General features: G+C 42.7%; 1 protein-coding gene across 1 annotated transcript in view; it reads left to right on the top strand.

Moving 5' to 3' along the window:
* The first annotated feature begins 1,604 nt into the window (after positions 1-1,604).
* The window catches only part of LOC115099706 (FRAS1-related extracellular matrix protein 1-like), a 145,033-nt gene continuing 128,118 nt past the window's right edge, over positions 1,605-18,519 (top strand). The window contains 4 exon segments of the mRNA XM_029617443.1: positions 1,605-1,900; positions 11,716-12,274; positions 16,910-17,004; positions 17,971-18,284. Coding sequence (XP_029473303.1) covers positions 12,035-12,274; positions 16,910-17,004; positions 17,971-18,284 — 649 coding nt within the window. The 5' untranslated portion in view covers positions 1,605-1,900; positions 11,716-12,034.

Here is an 18,519-nt window from a genome sequence, read left to right on the forward strand (position 1 = left end):
AGGCTGGGTAAACAAATAAGCGTGGGAGTAGCTTGCTTATTGCGGCGGTTACTACCCCTAACCAATTAAGCTAGATACTTCACTTAGAAGCAGTTCCAGCACTGCTCTCTATATTAATGGCAGGGGTGGATAGGAAATAGAACCAAAAGATTACATTAATAGCAGACATGGAAGGGAAATAGAACCAAAAGATTACTAAAGACCAAGAGTAACAGATAAGTATGAGAGATTAAAAAAAAAAAGTGTGGAAGCTTGCTCGGCAGACTGGATGGGCCATTTGGTCTTCTTCTGCCATCATTTCTATGTTTCTATAACATGTAAATGCATGTTGATGGCCCTATTAGTTATTCCCACGTGATCCAGAAAGTAAAATGTGCAGCGAAGCCGCACATTTTACTTTCAGAAATTAACGCCTGCCCAAAAGCAGGCGTTAATTTCGGCCGGCACTGGGAAAGTGTACAGAAAAGCAGAAAAAACTGCTTTTCTGTATACAGTCCGACTTGATATCATAGCGATATTAAGTCGGAGGCCCCAAAAATAAAAAAAATTTTAATCTGCCTGCAGCCCGCGGGTTGGAAGACGGATGCTCAATTTGGCTGGCATTCGTTTTCCGAATCCGTGGCTGTCAGCGGGTTCGAGAACCGACGCCAGTAAAATTGAGCGTCGGCTGTCAAACCCGCTGATAGCCGCTGCTTTTGTCAATAAGGAGGCGCTAGGGACGCGCTAGTGTCCCTAGCGCCTCCTTATTACCGCGGGCCCTTATTTAAATACTCGATAACGCGCCCAGGAGAGTGGCCTGGGTGCACATTGGGAGAGTGGGCGCTCGCCTCGGAGCGCCGGCTCTCCCGTGGTTTTTACTGCATTGGCCCGATTGAGAGCTATGGCCCCAGGATACGACTCCCCCTCATTTGGTCAAATAGCTAATGTCTGAGCTAGATAGGATACTGCTTCAATTGCCGGAGTCACAAGAAGCGGGAGTCCTGCTGGTCCAGAACTGTAGTCTTTAACATAGCAAAGACATGCATGGGCGTCATCACTGTCAGCAATCTTCGGATAGTCCTTGGCCATGTCGGGATGCGATTGATAAGTAAGTGATAACTATTCCTTAATAGTTCAGCTGGGTCTCTGCTGGTGGTACCGTAGTACATGATGTGCTATATGCTGTGACAGCAGCAAATTTGCGAGGGCTCACAGACTCAGACTGACTCAAAAGGGTGATGGGATGATGCAATGCGTCTTTGACACCTAGGGCAGTTGTTCCTTCTTACCCACCCTTCCAATGGCCCCGCACCCCCTCTCCAACCTCCATCCACTATCTGATGCTCCAGCGCCACCAGTGTGGTTTCGACAGTGCCTTCAGAGAAAAGTTTTCAAACTCCTCTAAAAGTGGTCTGAAATATCTGCATTGTAGACTGCATTTCTGTTGAAGCCTAAACCAGTGTTTTCTTTCCGTAACTATTGCTTGTTCAATGGGGGATTCTATTTGTCCTCGCTGATCAATTTACCATGGACCCTGTCTGATCCAGGCCAGCGATTCCTAAGTGCCTTCAGCTTGAGAATGCGTATCCAATAGCAACCAATGGCTCTTCCTCGTCTTGCACTGGAAATCTGTGTTGGGAGCTGGGAATTGCCATCTCACCCACTCAGCAACATCTGTGAGGAGGGGGCAGAGGGCAGCTGGGCTGGGAACACTTCAGCGATTTAAACGGATTTCCTGAGTTTGAGGTTCCCTTTCTTCTGAAGGATATCCCCGTGGGACACTTTTTATGCCACTTCTTTCTTGAGCAGTTTTGGTGTTTATGACGTGAAGTGACTTTAAGGACCTCGCCAGCGTTTGCAAACGTTTTGCATTTCAGCCCAGGAAAAGGAAGTCTGAAGGGGCCGCGGAGCTGCACTACAGGTATCGTTTTCATGCTCACTTTTTGGCAGGCGTGGCTCTTCCAAAACTCACTTCGGGCTTCCTGAAAACCCCAAATGCTTTTGACTGTTCAACAAGAGAAGCTGGCAAGGACGTTTCAGCTTCTGCCTCTGAAGATTGTCGGTAACATGTTTGTCTGTAGAGTAGCTTCAGACTTGATTAGATAATGGACTGCACACAACCCTGCAAATTCTGAATGTTTATTATTTATCATTTATGGGACGGGAAAAGTGGGGGGCGGGGGGAGACAGGATCGTTTTTTGTTAAAAATCCTTTGTTGCTCCTCTGTGGTTTCTCCCCTGCAAACAAAACTTCCCGTGCTAGCAATGCGATTGCTGCGATTAGCAGGTTTTTTTTGTCCTTACTTGTCTGTGCATGTTTAGAGCGGTCGGAAATCTGCTTCCCTCCTGCATTTTTTAGATTCTATCTGAACTTTTGTTTTTTTTTGTCAAATAACGCTACCATTAATCCGGTACCCATGCATGTGTCGCTTTTCTACTGCTGATCGTGGGCATTATTTATAGTTCATGCCTCACTTTCTGTTGTTTTATGCTGAGCAGTTTGGCTCTGCCCGAGCCCTTCTCCTGCACCTGCCTGCTGCGGGCCATCAGGTGTTTCAAAGTCACAGGCGGGCAGCAGACACCCTGGCTTGGCTTTGTGCGTACAGCATCTATTTTTGTCCAGTTGTTAAATCTGTAATTGAATCAGCCTAGGAGACCACATCCAATAGACACGATCCGGTGACAAGAGGCATTTGGCGGTGGTGGGGGTAATTTTCAAACTATCTGCTTTGGGGCAAAGTCCATGGGCGTTTTGCCCCAGATTGCAAAGAGAGAGTAAGCACGTGCTTTTCTTTTGAAACCTGTGGCGGGTGCTTCGCTCACGCCTGCCTTTTTTTGTGTGGATGGATTTTCTACAGAAATGAATGGCATATAGACTTGAAAAAAACAAATTCTGTGCATTAGTTTCTAATCTTGCCCAAAATTTGCACCCCCTCCCCCCTCTTCAGACAACATCTCCCATAAATGACTGAAAAATATAGTCTTAATGTTAATTTATGAGCTGGCAGAATGCAGGATCTTTTGTAAAAGTACTTATTGATGTGCATTAGTCTAGTTTTATGCTGTGATTGCTATAAGCAGCGGATCGATTGTGGATTGATAACAAAAGAGCAGAGAAGCAAGCCCGGCCCTACCAGGTGTACAAATTATGCAACTGCACAAGGAGGCAGACCTGGACAGCAGGGCTGGAAGTGAGGAAGGGGCCCACTACAGAAAACAGAGACAGGCCCATGTGGCCGCCGGCAGACCCTATCCCACCACGGCAGAAGAAGGGAGAGGTTCACACTCCATGCCGCAGCCTGTGCATGGCCTGACCTGGCCTGGTTGCAGAAGAGGAGGAGCCTGTTCCACAGCTCCTTCTCATAGGTTGGCCTTATGGTTTTCAAAATTCATGGGGCTAGCACTTAATCTATATTCCTCCTCGTGCATCACAAGGTGAGGAGAGAAGAAGTGCTAGGATCACGATTTTTGAATCCTGCAGGGCCAGAACATGAGCAGGAATTGAAGAACAAGCCCCTAGAGCTGTGGAATAATTTCCACCCTCCTCCCCCAAAGAATGCAGCCCAGGGCGACAGCAGCAGCAGCAGAGGAGTATGAGAGGCCCCGAGGACATTGCATGCACAACAGAGAGTGAGTCTGCCTCAGATATGTGTGTGTATATGAATGGGAACCTGCCTGGAGAGTGTGGGTGTGTGAAAGGAAGCCTGTCTGGGAGCCTGCCTGGGTTTTATGTGTGTGTGTGTGTGTGTGTATGGGAGCCTTTCTGTGTCAATGGGAGCCTTTCTGGGTGTGTGTGGGTGTGGGTGTGAATGAGAGCCTTTCTGGGTGTGTGTGGGGGTGTGTGAATGGGAGTCTACCTGGGTTTTGTGTGTGTGTATGGGAGCCTTTCTGTGTCAATGGGAGCTTTTCTGGGTGTGTGTGGGTATGGGTGTGAATGAGAGCCTTTCTGGGTGTGTGTGTGTGTGTGTGTGTGTGTATGGGAGCCTTTCTGTGTCAATGGGAGCCTTTCTGGGTGTGTGGGTGTGAATGAGAGCCTTTCTGGGTGTGGGTGTGTGTGTGTGTGTGTATGGGAGCCTTTCTGTGTCAATGGGAGCCTTTCTGGGTGTGTTGGTGTGAATGAGAGCCTTTCTTTGTGTGTGTGTGTGGGGGGGGGGGGTGAATGGGATCCTGTCTGGGATATGTGTGTTTGTGCCTGGGGGTGTGTGAGCATGCATGTGTGTGTATGTGTATATATATAAATAGCATGCTTGGAGTGTGTGAGTGAAGAAAGTCTGTGCCACCCCCACTAATCCATGACAAGCTCAGGGTGACTAGAAATCAAAGGTTTTCAGGTATGAGAAGCGGGGCATTTTTCAATCCATATTTGTTTTAATTCTTGGATGTTTGATGTGTCTGCTATTTTGAAATATTTTATTGCTGTTTGGAAAATGTTTAAAACTTTTGAAATAGTCTGGTTATTAGTATAGTTTATTAAGATTGGTTCATATTTCTTGATTTTATTGTTGATTTATGAGGCTTGGGGATGTTTCTATTTTCCCATTTCTGCACTGCACACGGTGTCTGGCTTGCTGCAATTTTCAGTTGGGTTTCCATCTATATGTTTCCGTTTATACTTTATGGTCTCTTTATTCTGTATTTGGTGAAGGAAGGTCTGTCTGTGTTCTGCATGTGTAACTGAGATGGGGATTTCTGTGTAGGAATTTATAGCAGCCTGGTTCGTTCTGCTTCCCTAATAGGTGTTTTAGGTCCTGGTGTAGTATTTGCAGTGTTGCCTTTTCCTAGATAGGGTTGTTCCTGATTGAGTACTAGCAGTTAGTACTGTTTTGGTATGGGAAGCTTACTATATCGTTATTCATTGTTCGGGGGGGGGGGGGGGGCAGTTTTGAAAGATTGGTTCACCGAAAGGAGCAGATTTTTTTTCAGGAGGGAAAGGAGGCCTGGGACAGAGTGAGAAACTTACAGTTTCTGCTGTGTATTGGTTATTGGAAAAATAACAAAAATTCTGTATTAAAAAAAACAGAATGGAGGAGGGGGGTAGCAGGCACAGTAATTGTTTGCACAGGGTAAGCAAAAATAATGCTAGCGCTGGACGAGGTGGAGTGCGCAGTCTCAAAGATGAGGATAAAAAAAAAAAGCGTCCAGCTTCCTTGAATTCCAACTAAAATGTCACACTGCTCCATGTGCAGAGTTGGCTTTTAGGATGGGGGTCCACCGCGGTCCCACCGGGCCTCTCTTCAGCCCTCAGCGGGATGGGTGATGCTGGTGGTGTCCAGAGCCCTTCGCAGATCATGGCTTCGGCGACCACCTGCCCTACCGAGAGCCTGGTCCTGCTGCCACTGCCCCCGTGGGGGTGCTGCCCTGTGCAACGGCACGGCACACACACCCACTAACCCCAGACCTGTAGGATGAGAAGAACTTGCCTACTTTGCCAGTGAGGCAGCCTATTAAACATGTACCCTGTAATAATCATCCACTAGGTAAAGGTTTTATTCTCAGTCATCGTTTGTTTGGCTGCTCATGAGCTTTAGAAATTCTTCCTCCATTTGCGATCAATAAGAACAGGACCTTTTACATAACAGAGATAACCATAATGTCGTGCATATCATGTAATTATACAAGATGGACTTGTGCAGCATACATTTTTAGCATCTGTGTTTTTGAAATCTGGTTTGATGTTGGAAATTTAGAGATGGCTAGCTAGGAAAGTTAGTTGGATAAACTTAGCCAATTAAATTTAGCTGGGATATTCAGCGGTGCACCCATGCTGCTGAATATACCCAGCTATCTTAAAGTTAGCCGGAAAAATTTATCTGGGCTACTCTTTTGGCTGTCTTAATATTAACTGGCTATCTTATCTGGATAGCGCTGAAAATCAGAGTTCTCTGGCTAAGTTGAAATATGAATAGCACAGGGCTGTTGGAGATTCAGGATGCCCTCAGACTTCCCCTGACATAGCTGGATAACTTGCCATCTAGCTGTGGCGGGAGTGATCAAACTGGTGAGCTTTTTAAATTTCAGCATTTGTCAAACTTAGGGCCTCATTTTCCAAGCACTTTACCGCGTGCGAATGCAAATTAGTCATTTGGTAGTCAGGGGGGCGGAGCATATGTAAAGCGGGAACCTGTGTATCATGTGCGGCGAAACAGCCGCAGTGTTAGCGCGGCTAATAACTACAACTCCAACCTCGCGTTATGGACCTGAAAAGGATTACCGCAGAGAGAGAGAGAGAGAGAGAGAGAGAGAGAGAGAGAGAGAGAGAGAGAGAGAGAGAGAGAGAGAGAGAGAGAGAGAGAGAGAGAGAGAGAGAGAGAGAGAGAGAGAGAGAGAGAGAGAGAGAGAGAGAGAGAGAGAGAGAGAGCACCTTACTATAGTGCCTATGCCCAAATAGGTATTTTAACCCCTATGGGAGGGCCACCTACTAACTCGGGGTGGGGATTAGGTATGAGCGTCGGGGGTTGGGGGCCACTTTCGCATTCCACATGAGACCTACGGACTGAACAGTGGTCTCTAGTGCAGATTTGCTGGCCGTCGGAGTGAGGACGCTCACTCCAAGTGGAGATTTGGCCAACATTCTCTCCACCTAGCATGTTGTTGCCCAGGTAGAGTGTCCAACAAGCTAGGTAGAGAGAACGTTGCCCAAACCACTTCTTGGAGTGAGCGTCCTCACTCAGACAGCCAGCAAATCTGCACTAGAGACCACTGTTCTGTCCGTAGGTCTCATGTGGAATGCGAAAGTGGCCCCCAACCCCCGACGCTCATACCTAATCCCCACCCCGAGTTAGTAGGTGGCCCTCCCATAGGGGTTAAAATACCTATGTAGGGCATAGGCACTATAGTAAGGTTCTCTCTCTCTCTCTCTCTCTCTCTCTCTCTCTCTCTCTCTCTCTCTCTCTCTCTCTCTCTCTCTCTCTCTCTGGGACTATCGTGCACCGTGATAAAAGAAACCGGCAAATATCGTGCACTGCGATAAAAGACTGAAAGAATCATCGTGCACTGGGAAAACATCGCGTGTGGTGCTAATGTTTTCGTGAATGGCGAAAACATCGCCGCACGCGATTTTTCCCCACTGCACGAAAGAAGTCTCATTTGCATTGGTAACGCCCCCTAATGCGTTACCAATGCGATATTGGAAAATAAGGCCCTTAGCTGGAAAAGTGCGCTGTAATATGGTCCACTTAATGCTCATCATCTGTTTTGATGAGTGCTTAGATCGCACTGCACACATGTTAATTACTGTACTAATAAGTCAGTGTGTAACTAAGATGTTTTGGTTGCTGTAATTAAAGCCACATGTTGTTCTTACTCAAACGGACAAGGCTTAATTGAATCGTTTTGCAGGAGGATTTATGTGTTGCTGTTCGATGCAAGATAAATGTGTGCATAACAAAAATCCCAAACAAGACATTTTGTTTACAGTTCTGCAAGGTATATGAAATATAGAATTCATAAAGAAAAGGATTGGTAATGCATTAGATATTAACATGCATATTATTATTATTAGGATATTCTCATAGTACATTTATCTAAAGTGAGCAACGTGAATTATTAAATAGAAGCATAATAAGAGTATTACTGGAGAAAGCCGGGCTAGATCAGAATAAGTCTCTGGGGGAAATACAATAAATGCGACCAGGCAAATTTTTAGAACATATTAAGGGGAAGGAGCAAAGTGAATGAAAAGAAGATAATTCCCTAAAGAATAATGAGGTTCTTTTCAAATTTCCTTCCCTTACAGTACTTGCTGACTCTTGGTCTTTCTGTGGCAATCTGACCTTACCTGTTATCTTTAATGGTTTCATGCTCTCTTAGACGTTTTCTTCAAACTCCTTTCCCTTATGGTTCTTACTGTATCCAGTATTTAGCATTTGATGGATTATACTATAGCAAAAGGCAGGGGCAGCAGAAGTGCAGCACCCAAACCCAGGAACCACTGTCCTCCATTATTACTGCTTCTCAGGTAAGTAAGGCAGTATTTGCAAAAACTGATTCAAAAGAAGAATTGTGACCTGGATTCCTTGAATTGTAAGGTATTGAACAGCTAGTGAGTGAAAAGAATTTGGAGCCACCTCTAGTCAGTAGCAGAGGCAGAGAAGGTAGATGATACTGACAAGGCTGAGATTATACACAGCAAACTGGAAGATCACCTCCAAGCCTGTATAGCCAGCCCCTTCCCCTAACGATGCCATATGGAAATGACATGAGGCCTCCTCCAGGGATTTCCTCTGGCATCTCCCTGCCTATGGCTTTTTACAAATTTGATTGGTCCTCTTTGGCCCTTATTTGGAGCCTTGTGGTGTTAATGTCACTGTGTGTGTGTGTGGGGGGGAGGGGGGGCTGCTCGGGGCTTTGGGATCTTCCTGCCACTCTTTCAGAAAATATAAACCAAACTCAAATCCCCTCCATCATAACTATTCACTCCCCACCCCACTCACACCCAGTCCCCTCCTGCCACCCTCTCCAGCCCAAGAATATCCACATAAAACCTTCTACCATTTAATAACAAACGTGTGGAGGATGCTGGAATCCAGACAGGAAACTGGAGCAATTCATATTAAATTTAAGGCAACAGTAGCAAATAAAGAAAAATAGCATTAAGGACTTGATGAGGACCTTTTCTGGAGTCATACATAAAGGGAGCTGGACCTGCTGGATGGACCTGCTGAGTTTTATCAGCCATCAGTTTCTTTCTTTTCTCTTTCATATATTTAAATTTGAGTTTTGATTGTGAAACTTCTGTCTTCGAAAGTAAAAATGTCTGCCAAAAAAATAAAAGAACCTTTTCACCTTTGAATTACTTCTTTGTCTTTTGGGATAAAAGCTGTACTGAATATTATTGAAAGCATATTACTATAAGGATGTGTGGTTACATTCAGGGGACAGCATATTAAGGGGACACATGGGGTGGTTTTTTCCTTCCTCCACAATTGGAGTGCTCTCTGAGCAGTGATGCTCTTTTACTCATCCCAGTCAGCAAAACATGTTGGAGTTAAGAGTTCCTGGGTGAAGATGCCGGGGGGGGGGGGGGGGGGGGGGGGTGCGACTTAGGGAATAGCCATTGCTATTAATTGCATCAGTAGCATGGGATCTACTTAGTGTTTGGGTACTTGCTAGGTTCTTGTAGCCTAGTTTGGCCTCTGTTGGAAACAGGATGCTGGGCTTGATGGACCCCTGGTCTGACCCAGTATGGCAATTTCTTATATTCAACTAAAAGTCCCTACTTTGTGGCAAATCACAATACTTTTACTCACATCCAAGGTGGGCAAATAGCTTTTTACCCATGTAAATAGTCATTTGCATGGGTAAATGGCTTTTGAAAATTGCCATTCTGTAGGGTACTTTTTAAATAGCCTGCATAACTTTGACAGCAAATACATGCATAAGTTACATCAATTTTCAAAAAAAGTGTATGTGCATCAGTGTGCTCTGAGAATTACCCACGCACAATTAAACCTGCTAATTTATATGCAGACATTTGTCAGGAAAATTAACCTACATACTTTTGAAAATTGCCAACATATGCGCTTTAAATGCTAACCCCCCCCCCCACACACACACACCCTCAGTGCATCCCTGGGAATGCCTCCCCTCAGTCTGGGTAAACTTTGTGCGTGTACGAGAGAAAATTTACCCACATATTGGGTAGGCAGTTTTAGAAATAGGTAGTTTCCCTAGCCAATGCACCATTTTACCCTTTTGAAAATTACCCTCCCTGTATCAACAGGAGACATCCGAGTGTCACAATAAACTTTTCTAGATGACATTGTGCCTTATTTCAGAACAGACTTTTCCTTATATCTGTGCCTATGGGAAAGAAAACTGACTCTATTGATTGTCTTGATGCCTATTGTTGGCTTTCTTTGGTATAGGGTAGGCCCCCAAAAGGCTACAGATTGTGTGCTGCTTACACAAGGCTTTATGCAACAGCATCCACATGTCCATGGAGGACCAGAGAGAATTTGCACCTGCCTTCCTGGACTCTGCTCTATAATTATCGATGCAAGAATCACTTATGCTGAACTCTCAGGTTTCTGTGTTTTCTACACTTTTAGTGCTTTACTTATACTGTGTAGGTAATGCACGTTTTCACTTCCCAAGAATAATCCCCTGTCCTTCAAAAGACGGAAGGTCCATTTGTTTCACAAAAACCTGAGGCGTAAAGATTTTGAGGAGAATCCAGTTTTTGCACTGTTGGTCTCCCATGGATGCATTGTTTAGTGACAGATTCCCAGGATATAGTTTGCTGCGAGAGGAATTCCCAGGAGATATACTGTTGCATAACAAATTCCCTCCAGCTGCATTAGCCAGGAACGGTTAGACTGAGGTCCCTGCTGATGGTTTTACTGCTTACGGATGGCCCTAGACGTGCACTTTTTTTTGCACATTGCTATAAATTAGTTACATTTTCTATTTCATATTTACCAGCATCCCTACTTCTTTTGCAGACGGCAGATATCAGATTTGGAGGGGGGAGGAGTGTATGTCTGGGTATTGGGCCATGTTAAAGCCAGCATGCGAGCGTGAGTTACATGCTGGCTATAATGGCAACATTATATTAGGCTTTAACACTCAATATACAAAACTAATGATTTGCAGAAATCGTTGGCGTTAAAATTGCCGGTCCATTTAATGCTCTCACATTCTGCCTTGTGCCCTGAAGTCCATGTTTAGTGGCTCTGAGAAATATGCCCATTTTAAAATGAGCTTTAGAGGACTCAGTACCAGGATGAGAGGGAGCCTACCAAGGCAAACGCTCTCCGTCCGTCTCGTAAGGCATGTGTGGTCACTCCCACCTCCTTCAAAACACACAGGGGGCTCTTCTGAGCTGCATACCATCCCTCTGCCCCCCCCCCTCCCAAATATAAATCAGTTCATCTGGGCCCTAATCCACACCATTCCACACCCTCGATATACTGAAGACATGAATGGGCTCTCCACATCCTCTCAGACCCAATTGTCCCGTCAAAAATACCTCCGAATCTTTGCCAGTAGGAAGGAGCTGGTTCCCGCATCAGCAGCAGCAAAATCAAAATGGCAACATCCGAGTCTCTGTCCCATTTTGCCAAAACATGCGCTTCTCTGGCTTCTTTGATTTTTCTCACTGTGAGGGTCAGGGCCTGGAATGCGCATTCTGTTTCAGGAGGGAGTGGGCTACACGGAGAGGGTCCGGAAAATCACAGTGTATATCCTAAGGGGTGGGGGAGGGACATGTTTTATGTTTCAGGGATAGAGGGGATGGTGGGGGGCTTGGAAGACCCCCCATATGAGTTGTAGGAGATGGGGAACCTTCAAGCCAGAGGCACAAATTAACTTCCTGAGGTTTAGTTAATTTGCAGCATTAGGAGGGCTGTGTTAAGCCTCACAGGTATTAATGCAGGATTGGACATCCAGTTAATACTTAATGAGGCCATGTTCCAAGCTTTGTTTAGGTCATTTGCATGTGCATTAGTATTACTATCCGATCTGGTGGAAACGCTAACATGCATATAAATATCGCACATAGAACAAGAGATTTAGCTAATGCCAGAATTAATCCACATTTAACATAGATGTAACAGTAATACCATTAGTATATAGAATGCCTTGATCTCAAATTTGTGAGGCAGAAAGTCATGCAATTCAAACATATTTACATATATTATGAATGTAATCCCTCATAGTTTCTAATTTCATCTTTAATCTAGAATACAATTTTTATTTTTATTTTCTTAGTGTTTCTTGCTATCTGTTCTTTTCTAGTCGCACGATGCCAGAAGAATGATCCTCACATGTTGAGCACTTGCAGATGGATCCTATCAAATGGCATAACGCCCAATATCTGTGACAAGTCCCAGCAGCTAAGAAGCACCTGGCACATCCTGGGGGAAAGTAGACCCCGCTGCTTTATTGTTGAAATACAGATAATTTAAAAAAGAAGCCTTTAATTGAAAAGACGGTAAGGATAGAAAAGTTCTTGCCTTGTTCTTCAGCAGAGAGAGAAGATATCTTCATGAGCAAGCTGAAAAAATGACTCCAGCGGTTTTGTTAGACATATAGAAAAGAACGACTCGGCAAAAAAATGGATGTTGTAAAGGATATCCTGCGACTGATCATTCTAATATATTCCATGAGTTTCCGACGTACTGAAGCTGCAAATCTTGTCCTGATGAATAAAGGTATCACCATTGGAAGGGGACAAATGGGCTATCTAACTGAGATGGAGCTGAAGTTTAATATCCCTAAGGATAGAGATTCTTGTAAAGTGGAGGTGGTACAGAATGAACCAATGACTCAACGAGTTGGAAAACTTACTCCTCAGGTTGGTCCTTGTTGATGAATCAAGTGCAAATATAGCTTATACAGTAGAATGCATGGAAGGATTTTCATTATGCAAAACTGCATTTGTAGAGGTGCTTTGCTGTTTACAGTGTGGAGATAATGCTCTGTTTCTGAGGCGATATTTGAAGGAAGAAAGAATATATGTTATATCATAGCTTTGGATGCTGATTTTAAATGGAAGCTGCTCTATCATTAATAGATAAGAGTGATATGTAAACTCCTACTTATGTTGCAAAGACCAAGGAGTGGAACTGGTATGGCACCACAAATCTTTAAATCTGGAAAATCAAGAAAATCTATATTTTGTTCCTAATATATTAATGCTGAAATAGGGTTCCAGGGGTACTCCAGGAAACTACAGACAGGTTAGCCTGAAGAATAAATTTTCTGAACATATAGATAGTCTTTGTTTAATGGGATAAAGCCAACATGGATTTAGACAAGGCAAATCTTACCTCACCAGTTTGCTACATTTTTTTGAAGGCGTGAATAAACATATGGAAAAAGGTCAGCCAGATGATATAGTGTATCTGGATTTTCAGAAAGTGTGAGAGACTCTTGAGGATATTAAAAAATCATGGGCTACAAGGCAATGTTCAGAGAGTAGTGTTAAATAGTTAATTTTCTCAGTGGAGAAAGGTGAGTCCCCCAGGGATCTGTACAGGCAGCATTGCTTTGTAACATTGTAGCATATTTGGGCCTGCTGCGGCCACAGGAATAGTTCGGGAATACAATAAGACTGGACCAACTTAGTTATGGTGCAGGTATTTATTTACAGTGCTTCAAAGATATAAGAATCAAGATAGTAGCTCACCTTGTGTCAGGCACAACTAATTGGTAAATGTCCACTGTCTGTGTGTGTCGTGAGGTCCTACCAGCACCCTGAAGCATCCTCAAGCCTTTCTAGGCCTGGGTTCTTATGGTAGAGTGAAGGAAACCTTCCCTTACCCAGAATCCCTTGCAGTGTTCTGCCTTAAGGAGGACTGGGTTACAACCTTGAGGTAGAATAAGGGAGTTGTTGGTACATTCCGTCGCAAACATATTTATAAATGACCTAAGATGGGAAAGCATGAGGTGATCAGATTTGCTGATGATACAAAATAATTCAAAGTTCTTAAATCACAAGAGGACTGTAAGAAATTGCAAGAGGGCCTTGTGAAATTGGGCATCCAAATGGCAGATGGCATTTAACATGGACAATTGCAAAGTGATGCATGTAGGGAAGAGCAACCCAAATTATAGATACACAATACAGGGTTCAACATCGGGAGTCACCAGCCAAGAAAAGGATCTAGGCAACATCGTAGATAGTGTGTTGAAATTTTCTGCTCAGTGTGTGGCAGCGGCCAAAAAAAACCCAAAAAAAAAATGCTAGGAATTATTAGGAAAGGAATGAAGAATAAAACAGAGAATATCATAATGCCTCTGTATTATTGCATGATTCGACTACATCTTGAGTATTGTGTGCAACTCTAGTCACTGTATCTCAAAAAAGGTATAGCAGAATTAGAAAAGGCACAGATAAGGACGACCAAAATGATAACGAGGATGGAACAATTCCCTTATGAAGAAAAGCTAAAGAGGTTAGGACTTCAGCTTGGAGAAGAGACAGCTGAGGGGAGATATGATAGACGTTTATAAAATAATGAGTAGAGTGGAACAAGTAAACACAAATTGGTTGTTTATACTTTCAAAAAGTACAATAACTAGGGGACACAGAATGAGTTACTAGGCAATACATTTAAGACAAATAGGAGAAAATATTTTTTTACTCAACACATACCGGTAATTAAATTCTAGAATTTGTTACTGGAAAATGTGGTAAAAGTTGTTAGTTTTGCTGGGTTTAAAAAAGAGTTGGACAAATTCCTGGAAGAAAAGTCCATAAACCATTATTAAGCTGGACTTGGGGAAATCCACTACTTAGCCCTAGGATAAGCAGCATGGAATCTATTGACCTTTTGGGATCCTGCCAGGTACTTGTGACCTGGATTGGCCACTGTTGGAAACAGGATCCTGGGCTTGATAGACCTTTGGTCTGACCCAGTATGGCAAATCTTATTTTCTTATGTTTGTCATATATTGCGGCATTTATTGAAGCCAGGATTGCTTGGTTTCATCTTTCAAGCCTCAGGATATAGCAAGGGTGAGCTGTAACGGCTAAGTGAAGCATTCTCCATTTTACAGTAATACAATAGGAGGGTTTTGATATATTACATGGTGAATTGATTTTTTGGGAAGTTTTAGAATCAGAGAGATGTAGTTAAATACTGAGCACACTGTTGAGTCTCTGATCTTCGGCCTAAACTGGGAAGATTTGAAAATATGTAAAAAATAAAAGCTATATATAAGAGCACAGACAGCTCTGCTTATCTTGAACATTGTGAGATTTATACTAGAGCTGGCCCATGAATTAAAAAAATGAATTAAAAAAATGCAGTTCCAGCATTCAAGAGAGAGTCGTGTGCCAGGAGGTCAGAGACCTACATGCCAGGAATTGCCGACATCTGCAGTTAATGATATCTGTCACAAAAATTAGTGGTTTAAAGGAATGATGCTCATAGACATTCCAACAAGCAAGGCATTCAAAAGCTCAAGGAGTAGTAGGGAAATCAAATACGAACTCCTTATGCCCAACTGAGGTGTTTAAAATCATGAGAGGTCTAGAACGGGTAGATGTGAATCGGTTATTTACTCTTTCGGATAATAGAAAGACTAGGGGGCATTCCATGAAGTTAGCATGTCGCACATTTAAAACTAATCGGAGAAAGTTCTTTTTTACTCAACGCACAATTAAACTCTGGAATTTGTTGCCAGAGGATGTGGTTAGTGCAGTTAGTATAGCGGTGTTTAAAAAAGGATTGGATAAGTTCTTGGAGGAGAAGTCCATTACCTGCTATTAATTAAGTTGACTTAGAAAACAGCCACTGCTATTACTAGCAATGGTAACATGGAATAGACTTGGTTTTTGGGTACTTGCCAGGTTCTTATGGCCTGGATTGGCCACTGTTGGAAACAGGATGCTGGGCTTGATGGACCCTTGGTCTGACCCAGTATGGCATGTTCTTATGTTCTTATGATGTCATAAATCTGTTTTGGAGAAGCCCAATATGAAGGCACCCATCTGGTATTGGTCTGAGAGCCTCCAGAAATTCTAATCTGCTAAAGAGACTGCCTCTAGTACAATGCTAGATTTTAGAAGCACTAGGAATGTGCCTATTGTTGAATTCTTCTTTCTAGTGTAACCTCCTCTTCCTTGTGAAACTGATTAACGGGCTCTTATTTTCCAAGGGCTGTAAGACAAATGTCCAAAACCTCTTTCTCTTCTCTTCCTTTCTTCCAATATGAATCAACAAACCTCTGGGTGACCAAGGCTTCATCGGTGGGGAGGATGCATGACCTCCGGAGCCCTCGGTGCTGTAGGGGAACAGTCCAACAAAATTTCCTCCCCATGGTCCTTACAACTAATTCACTGAATATTCACTGAGGTAGAAGGGTAGCATCAATGAGGTCAAGAAAAAAAAGTACTGCCAGGGTCTTTTGATGGTTTTTGACATAAAACCGGTTTATTATTGTAGCTAATAATATCCATGCCATGATGAAAAGAAACATGGGAATGAGAATGAAAAGAGCAGCAGTATCTTTATCCATAACAGCTTTTCTTCTTTGAGTTGAATGAGTGCCCTGGTGAGGAAAGGTGGGAGGTTCTGGCCCTGCTTGGATCATGAGCCACCAGAATTAGATTTAAGAAATACAACTTCCTTCCAATATGGTCTCTACTAGAGAATCAGACTGGCTGGAATAATGCCCCTCCTGGAAGGGGCTATGTAGCCTTCAGGTTAAGACCAATCAGACTCCACAAAAATCTCCACAAACTTTTTCTTAATTGGTGGACCTTGAGACCCACAAAATAGAGCAAACTCAGACCCCATGTTGTCAAGGTCTAAATCCCATGCCTACAAAATCACCTGCTCCCTCTGCCAACAAGGATATTGCCAACCCGTTTTATAGGGAGGCTAAAACCCATCTCTATTAAGGGTGGGTCCAACCCAGGGGGAGGCCCAAAGAATGCAAATCCTCCTATAACCTGGAAGAGAGGTGAGGCCACCAACGTACGGACTTGGAAAACTTTGCTTCAGCCTACTCGATTAACAAAAGCAGCAGTATTTTCCTAAATGAATGGACACATTTACAACTGCAAACAAAGTTTCATTGATAAAGAATTCATTCATTGTGCGGTTTTCCCTTGGCTGTGATGAAAATTCTTTTATCCAGTTTCACTAAAGATTTTTTTTTAAGTATCCCTCAGAATTTCCTTGCTATCAGAGAGATATTCTGGTAATTTATTGTCTTTATTCCTCCCAAGGTAAGTTGCAACTGACATTTTTACAAATATTCTCGTCTGAATTTATTTTACACGACAGCTGGATCAGTTGACCATGTGGCTAAAAGTATTCTCATTTTCTAATTTGAGAATAACATCACTGGAGGAATTCTCCTAGCATAGAAAGCAGACCTGAATCCTTAATATACATTTGGTTTCTCTTTCTGCATGCATGTGGATTCTGATTGCTTTACGCAGATCTTGTCTTCCTTTGCCACTTTATGTTACCAGGTATTTGGTTGCCACTTTTTATCTGATGAAGTCAAATATGTCCATAATGGCTCCCCATTGCTGGAAGAGGATAGCGTGATGCTAAGAGTCTACAGGTAGAATCTGAATTTATTTTCACTCTCTATCAATGTAACGAATTCTACTAAAGGAGTAGTTTTCAAATACCGGCATTAAGGGGGCCCATAGACAATCTAATCTCTAAAACATCACAGATTACGGTTTTGGTTTATAGAAAATCTATTTCAGTTTCATGTTCCAGCTAATTAAAAAAAACCAAAAAAAACCCCTGAAAAATATTTGAGTGCGTCGGGGCAATTCCAAAATATAAAAATGCTGGGGGAAAAAAAAAGCTGGGTTCCATCATTTACAGCATTACCCAACAAGAAAATAAATACCACAGTTTAGGCTGGAGCGTTCGCTATGAATTCTTTTCAAGGCTGATTAAACTTTTAAACAAACAAGACATTGTACATGTGAAGGTAAATGTAATGTTCAGAATATACATTACCTGAGGTGCTTAACAAGTTACTATCATTGCCACATAAGCCTGGGCTGGTCTTCATTTCACTTCCGTGCAATAAATTTGTTTCATGATAACTGAAGGAAGTTTATTTTACAATTTAAGTTCCTGATTCACTAATGGGTTTTTCCCATAGACACTAAATGGGAGAAAAGCTGTAATGAATCCAGCCCTAAATTGGTATAGAAATAGATAAATTAGTATAATAAAGTGGATACTGGCTATTTCAATGCAACATGGAAATGTTTTCCTTGTATAAATAGTTGATAAAGCAAAAGAGGACTCCAGCCACCTAACTAAGATTTTTTTTGGAAGCAAGAGATTAGATGTAAGTGCGTCCTATGATTATCTGAGGTAGTTTGCTGCGATCATGTTGACCAAGTTGGGATTTCTGACTACAAAAAGCACCATACGGTGCTGATATAAAGCCAACCATTTAAGATTGATTTGACCCCTACCATAATTAGTTTGTTCTGACACTCTTTTCTTGCTAAATGCTGGACAGTAAATATAATAAAGTGTATATTTTTTTAATATTCAGGTTTAGTGAACTGGAGACAGTGACGGAGACCTTTCTGCTGTGCGTGCACATTACAAACCCAGTGCTGAGTATTGTTCGGTTTGGACATGGCTATTTGGAAGTTCCAGAGTTCCTTGGTCTATCCTCCAAACCAGTGGACAGAAACCTCTTGTCTTTCAAATATAAGGCAGACAGACCAGGAACAGTTTGCACTGTAAGAATCACGTCATCAGAGACCTTGTTTCCTGCGTATGGCCAAATAGTGGCAGAAGATCCAAAACTCCAGAGAAGAGGAGATGCACCACATTCACCATTAAACATCAACATGAGGAAAGGTGATTATAACCTTGCAAAGAATTGAGTTCAATAACCTTGTTTGTGGAAGAAGTTATTTTATGTAATATTGCTAACATTTTTTATAAAACTTCTCACAACTAATGGGTCAGATTCATTAAAGCTTTTCTTCCATTTTGTGTCTATGGGAAAAACCCTAGGTATATCAGGTACAATGTTTTTGCCTATATTTTCCATTTTTGTAATTTTAGTTTAGGTGCATTGATTCAGTGGGAG

Source organism: Rhinatrema bivittatum, chromosome 10 (assembly GCF_901001135.1).
Source record: "Rhinatrema bivittatum chromosome 10, aRhiBiv1.1, whole genome shotgun sequence".
Lineage (NCBI taxonomy): Eukaryota > Metazoa > Chordata > Amphibia > Gymnophiona > Rhinatrematidae > Rhinatrema > Rhinatrema bivittatum.